This window comes from Prionailurus bengalensis, chromosome E4 (assembly GCF_016509475.1).
Source record: "Prionailurus bengalensis isolate Pbe53 chromosome E4, Fcat_Pben_1.1_paternal_pri, whole genome shotgun sequence".
NCBI lineage: Eukaryota > Metazoa > Chordata > Mammalia > Carnivora > Felidae > Prionailurus > Prionailurus bengalensis.
Genome location: NC_057360.1, coordinates 65,425,207 through 65,431,896, shown reverse-complemented (window position 1 = coordinate 65,431,896; position 6,690 = coordinate 65,425,207). Strand labels below are relative to the sequence as shown.

The window sequence follows — 6,690 nt, the reverse complement described above, 5'->3', positions numbered from 1 at the left end:
ATCAAAGTAACTGAATGAATTAGGATTTAAACCCGCACGTATACAGTCAAAAACATGCTGTCCTCTACTATACCGGTGTTTTCCATTTCAATACACAAACAAATGGTATACATGCAATACCATTTAAGTGTAAATGGTACACGAAAAAAAAAAACGGTTATTTTTTGTTCTAAAACGTATCTCAATAATATTCAATATTATTGTTTAGAATACGAGTAAATGTATTTACATTAAATATTTATCAAATTTACTGTATATTGACGTAGAGTAGGTAAGGCCCAGATGTGACGAAATTCCTATGTATGGTATACAAACATCTGAGATTTGAAAACCACATTCCAATCTCTCGTCTCTGGCCATGTGTGGCTCCAGTGTGGCCGTAATGTAGACGCTGAGAGCCAGGCAACACTTGCCTCAGTTCTGTATCCCACGTAGAAAAGCACTCAACGCTTGACTTCTCATCTGCGGTGACTGGTGACCCCCTGGGTCACCGTACCTCGTCTTCTCCCTTGGCCTGCCTTCCCCACCTTCACTTCAATAAGTATCCCTGACCTCTTCAACTGCCTCCTCACGGCCTCCTTAATGTCCTTGTTGCGCAAGCTATAGACGAAGGGGTTGAGGAAAGGTGTGAGCACCGAGTAGATCACAGCCAGGGCGCGGTCGTAGTCCAGTGAGTAGCTACTCTTCAGCCGCACATACATAAAGAGGATGCTCCCATAGAAGATGAGAACCACGGTCAGGTGGGAGGCACAGGTGGAGAAGGCCTTGGTCTTGCCTGCAACCGAAGGAATCCTGAGCACCGTGCGGACGATCTGGACATAGGAGCTGAGGATCAACAGGAAGGTGGCCAGGATCTTGCAGGAGTTGATAGCAAAGTCCACTAGGACGTTGATAGATGTGTCAGTACAAGCCAAGCTCAGCACGGGCGGGAAATCACAAAAGATGTGCTGAATGCGATTGGGGCCACAGAAAGGGAGACGGGACACCAGGGAAATCTCAGCCACCGGCCCAGCCAGACCTCCCAACCAACAGCCAACGGCAATCTTGGCGCAGCGTGCTGGGCTCATGAGGGTGGAGTAGTGGAGGGGCCGGCAGATGGCTAAATACCTGTCATAAGCCATAGCTGTGAGGAGATAGCACTCAGTGGCCCCAAGAGAGTGAAAGAAGTAGATTTGCAGGAGGCATCCGGAGAAAGAAATGGTCTTCTCCTCCCTGAGCAGGTTCGACAGCATCTTGGGGACGGTGGCAGCCGTGTAGCCAAGCTCCAGCAGGGAGAGGATGCTGACAAAGTGGTACATGGGTGTGTGGAGCTGGGAGTCCAGGCGGACCACTAGGAATACCAGCAGGTTTCCCAGTACGGTGGTGACATAAATTAGAAGTAACAAGACGAAGAGGTAAGCCTGGATACCCTGGAGATGGGGAAAGCCCAAGATGACGAACTCTGTTACCTGGCTCCAATTCCCAGCATCCATGGCTCACCATTCATATTCCTAGACTGTGGGGCATGGAGGGATGAGGAAGAAAGTTGAACCACAGAAATATTAAGAACAAGATCCGTCAAAGGACTTCATCTCCCCTCTGCCACCTCCAGAGTAAAGGGCTCCCAGCAAATATGTTAAGAGGCCAGAGTTTGGATCCCTTTCTAGCCCTTACCATTATCAGCAGCTTCCTTCAGAGTATCTGCTCTTATAATCAGACTCTAAGTCCGTCTCTGGTGTCACAGCCCATTTTTTGGCCTCCATAATCCATTGTGTAACCCGGCTATCTTGCTTAATGGAAACTATACAGGTTTTGGAAACTTCAGTATTCCTCATCCAAGGTTTATCTTATTATTTACCTATATTCCTTGTCATTTATACTGATAAAATATCGGTAGTATACTGGACCAAGATTACATCATTTCCGTTATATATTTTGATTTGTAATTTCAGTTTATTTTCTTCCTCAACTTTCTGGATACCAAAGCATCAGCCCTTTCACCCTCGGCTCCCTCTCATTTCCTCATGGAGACTCGGGTCTGGCAGCATCTTCCAGGAGCAGGTAGGTCAGGGTTTCACCTGTCTCGGACTCGGGGGTGAATCTCAGTCAAGGCAAGGGGGTTTGAGTTAATATAAGAGCCACAGAAAACAAGGAGACAAATCTATGTCTTTGCACTTCTATTCCCAGCTGTGGCCACTTTGTTGGTCCTTCCTTCCGCTTTCCTCCTCCACCAACCTGGAATATGTTCTTCTGGTTTACTGCTTTTTAGATGGCAAATATTTAACTTGTACTGAGAGGTCCATGTGACAAAAATTTATTGAACATTTTCTGTATTGGAGGTATTGTTCCTAGAATGGGAGCTAAAACAGTAAGTGAAGCTAGGCAACTAATATCCTACCAGAGAAAATAGAGAAGGCCACTCATTGCCAACCAGCTCTGTATTGGAACACTCCATCATCACAGAAACATGTTCCTGTTGTCACTTGTTAAACAAGTAAAAGACAAGCCCCCCAAATTCCTTCTCTTGACTCACTTATCCCAGAGCCACTGGTCCGTTTCCTCCCCTGTTCCTGCAACAACACCCCCGACCCCGCAAAGATCTGCCTCCACTCTCATTCCTAATGGTTGGTTTTCTCTTAAACCTTTCCAGTCAGACCTTCACCACCTACCACTCCATCAGACCACCCCTCTTCACACACACGAGTTATCTCACATTTACCACATCCAGTTCCCATTCCTTAGCTTGCCCAGGCTATCCTCCAGCCTTGACAGAGGTCCCTGTCCTGCCCTTTGACACACTGGCTTCATTGGTTCTCAGGGCTACATCTTCCTATCAGAGTGCCATCATTCGGCTTCTTCCTACTTGACTGGTCCCTCCTTACCTCCTTTGCTAGTTCTTTCTCCCTGACCTACCTTCCTAATTCACAGTGGTCAGTGTCGATTCTCCTTTTTTCCTTTCTCTGTAAACTCACTCCTTGGTCGATGCCATCCAATGTCATGACTCAAAACACCACAGATGTTTAGACAGCTTTCTAAATAGACTCCCCAGCCAACACGGTCTCCCCTACTAGGCCTCGCCTCTCCCACATGGACCGTCACAGTCTTGCAGCTCATGGACCCAAATTCTCACAGTTGTCGTTGCTTCTGTATTTCTGCCAAATCCAGGAGCTAGTTTTCACTGTGTTCGAGCCATGACCTCGCTCACCTCCATCACTGTAACGGTCTCCTAACAGATCCTACTTGTGTTGGTCCATCTGTAGCCTGTCCTCGACACTGCAGCCACATCTGTCCTTTCCATTTCAAGTCAGGCCCTGCCTTCCCTGCTCAAACCTCTTCAGTGACCTGACGGCTTATAGTCTTTGTTGTAGCTTTCTCTTCCTCGAGCCATTTTCTGCCAAATCTCCCCTTGGGTAGCTTTTTCTTTTTTTTTTTTTTTTTTTTATTTATTTTTGGGACAGAGAGAGACAGAGCATGAACAGGGGAGGGGCAGAGAGAGAGGGAGACACAGAATCGGAAACAGGCTCCAGGCTCCGAGCCATCAGCCCAGAGCCCGACGCGGGGCTCGAACTCACGGACCGCGAGATCATGACCTGGCTGCAGTCGGACGCTTAACCGGCTGCGCCACCCAGGCGCCCCTTGGGTAGCTTTTTCATTTGTTCCAAGCCTTGGTACAGATCTGCCCTCCCCAGCAGCCCTGCCTGAGCTGCCCTAAATAGAACTGGAGTCTGCCTCCTTTCCCACGCCCAGGTCCTGTCCTAGCACCACCTTTCTGTACTCCCCATTTAATCCTTTCCACGGTACTTACGTGTCCTAACGATACAAATGAGCTTACTTGTCATCTCAACTATTTGTGGTTTCTCCCCCCTATGACAACACAAGCTCCACCAGGGCAGGGAGATTTTCCGATTTTCTGTTTTGCTCACTGATGAATCTCAGGTGCCTACAGTTGGGTCTGGACCACGATAATGAATGAATCAAGAAATATTTGTTACATGAATAAGCAAATGGGGTAAGGTAGCTAACTGCTTATTTGCATATGCAGGAGGAGCCATGAATGAGCCCTGGGCTGGAAGTGGAGATCAGGACTACCTCACAGAAGACATCATTTTTTTAAGTTTGTTTATTTATTGAGGTGGGGAGGGGAGAGAGAAACTTAAACAGGCTCCATGCTGATGCAGGGCTCAATCTCATCAACCATGAGATCACGACCTGAGCCAAAATTAAGAGTTGGATGCCCAAGCAACAGAGCCACCAAGGCACATCAGAAGACATCACTTTTATTTGAAGTAAAGGGTCAGAACTGCCAGGTGGAAAAAAACACAAGAAAGGTATTCTAGGCAGAAAGGAACACTTGCTCAAAGGCAAAGTGTTACAAACCCATCCAGTCTCCTCCTCTGTTCTCCAAGCTGCTTTTCACTTCTCCCTCTCATCCCATCCAAACCTACGTTATTTACCCTGCTTGCTCCTGGCTGCACAGTCTTCTAAACCCAGGCAACATGCCGTCTTCTTGTGCCAAAACTTTCTCATTCCAAAGATAGGATGTTTCTCTACTAAGATGTCAGAAGACCATTTCCGGGCAGGATCCTTCTGAGTGATCTTGCTTCAGCAAAGCCCTAGTAACCATCTTAATATTAGAGATTTCCCCTTTGCCTTAGTTTTCTTTGCTTCAAATCCATACCTGCCCATTGTCCAATTCTGCCTTTACCTCCTTCAAATCTTAGGTGCAGCTGTGCCTCCTATAAAACATTATCCCAACATTTCTATCCAACTCAGATCATATTTATTCTAGGCTTTTTACATTCCTTCCCCTCCAAGTATAAATATAAAGTTTCTGCTCCATCTCTGGCCTCCCAACCACACTCAAGATGAATTGTTTAGTGACCTTAGCTAAACTTCCAGATATTTGGGGGCTGGCCTCAAGGTTGAATAATGGAAGGCAACGTCTTGCCCTTTCCTTCCTCAGAGGGTAAGGTTTCCACATGACTCCAAAGACTTGGTCTCAAGCTACAGAATAGTCCCCCTTATCCACGGTTTGCCTTTCCACAGTTTCAGTTACCTGTGGTCAACTGCTGTCTGAAAGCAGACAGTCCTCCTTCTGACCTATCATCAGAAGGCCACTAATAGACTAATGCTGTGTCACAACGCCTACATCATTCACCTCCTCCATCTCATCACCTAGGCATTTTGTCATCTCACATCATCACAAGAAGGGTGAGTACAGTATGGTAAGATATTTTGAGAGAGAGAAAAGCCACATGCACATCACTGTTATTACCGTATATTGTCACAATTGTTTTATTACTGTTGTTGGTAACTCTTATTGTTTGTTAATTACAAACTTAATTCTATTTATAAATTAAACTTTATCATAGGTATGTATGTATTGGAAAAAACATAGCATATATAGGATTTAGGACTATTTGTTGTTTCAGGCATCACTCGGGATCTTGGAACGTATCCCCTAGAGATAAAGGACCTTGTTTCTCTGCTCGCTGATGTCCTGCTGACATTCACTCCCTGGATACTCCACCTGGGAAATCAAAGTCAGCATAACCAGGTCAAGCATTATTTCTCCCTGAAACTAGTTCCCCACACCTGCTTAACTCCGCAGGTCACAATTCACAGAGATTCTGGCTACTCATCTCTCTCCCTCACGCCCCACCCAATATAGCAAACACACACACACACACACACACACACACACAAAACAAAACAAAACAAAAAAAAACTGATGGTTTCCCCTTACATTGTCTTTTTTAAATTATTATTTAATTTTCTTTTAATATTTCTAATTACTGTTTTAATTCAGTTTCCAAAACTGAGAGATATTGAGTCAGTGTTGGAAGAAACTTGAGGAAATACCAATTCTCTTTGGAACTCCCATAATCTTGGGTTTCATTGGATCATGAAAAATATCTTTTTTTTAATATGAAATTTATTGTCAAATTGGTTTCCATGCAACACCCAGTAGTCATCCCAACGGGTGCCCTCCTCAGTGCTCATCACCCACTTTCCCCTCCCTCCCACCTGCCATCAACCCTCAGTTTATTCTCAGTTTTTAAGAGTCTCTTATGGTTTGGCTCTCTGCTTCTCTAACTTTTTTTTTCCTTCCCCTCCCCCATGGTCTTCTGTTAAGTTTCTCAGGATCCACATAAGAGTGAAAACATATGGTATCTGTCTTTCTCTGTCTGACTTATTTCACTTAGCATCACACTCTCCAGTTCCATCCATGTTGCTACAAAAGGCCAGATTTCATTCTTTCTCACTGCCAAGTAGTATTCCATTGTATATATCAACCACAATTTCTTTATCCATTCATCAGTTGTCAGAAATTGTGGATCATGAAAAATATCTTAACTGTATCATACATTCCCATCAATTCATAAAAATAAAAGATCTTTTAACACTACCACAAAAAAAGAATAATAAGGAGGCTGAAGTTTCTTGCCCCATAAGACAATTCTGTCTGTTGTCAAAGAACTTCAGTCTGTAAACTGAGTCCTTCCAGTGACCTGAAGTCTGAGATCCACCCATTATCCCTAGTTCTGCTTACAGAAAATCCCTGTCGTTCTGGTCCAGATTCATGCTTTAGACACTGTTTTCACCATCATCACAGAAATTTCACCGTTTGCCAAATGGGTCCCTGTACTTCGTTTTAATCTTTTTGTTTGCAATGCATCCCCCCAAGACCACACTTCTTCCCGAGTCAGT

The 6,690-nt window shown here is 44.9% G+C and overlaps 1 protein-coding gene across 1 annotated transcript; it reads right to left on the bottom strand.

The window, feature by feature from the left end:
- Window positions 1-357: 357 nt before the first annotated feature.
- Window positions 358-1,744, bottom strand: LOC122475978 (olfactory receptor 6N1). Its single transcript, XM_043568133.1, has one exon. The coding sequence runs from the start codon at window positions 1,470-1,472 to the stop codon at window positions 459-461; it is 1,014 nt and encodes a 337-aa protein (XP_043424068.1). The 5' UTR covers window positions 1,473-1,744; the 3' UTR covers window positions 358-458.
- Between the last annotated feature and the right edge of the window lie 4,946 nt (window positions 1,745-6,690).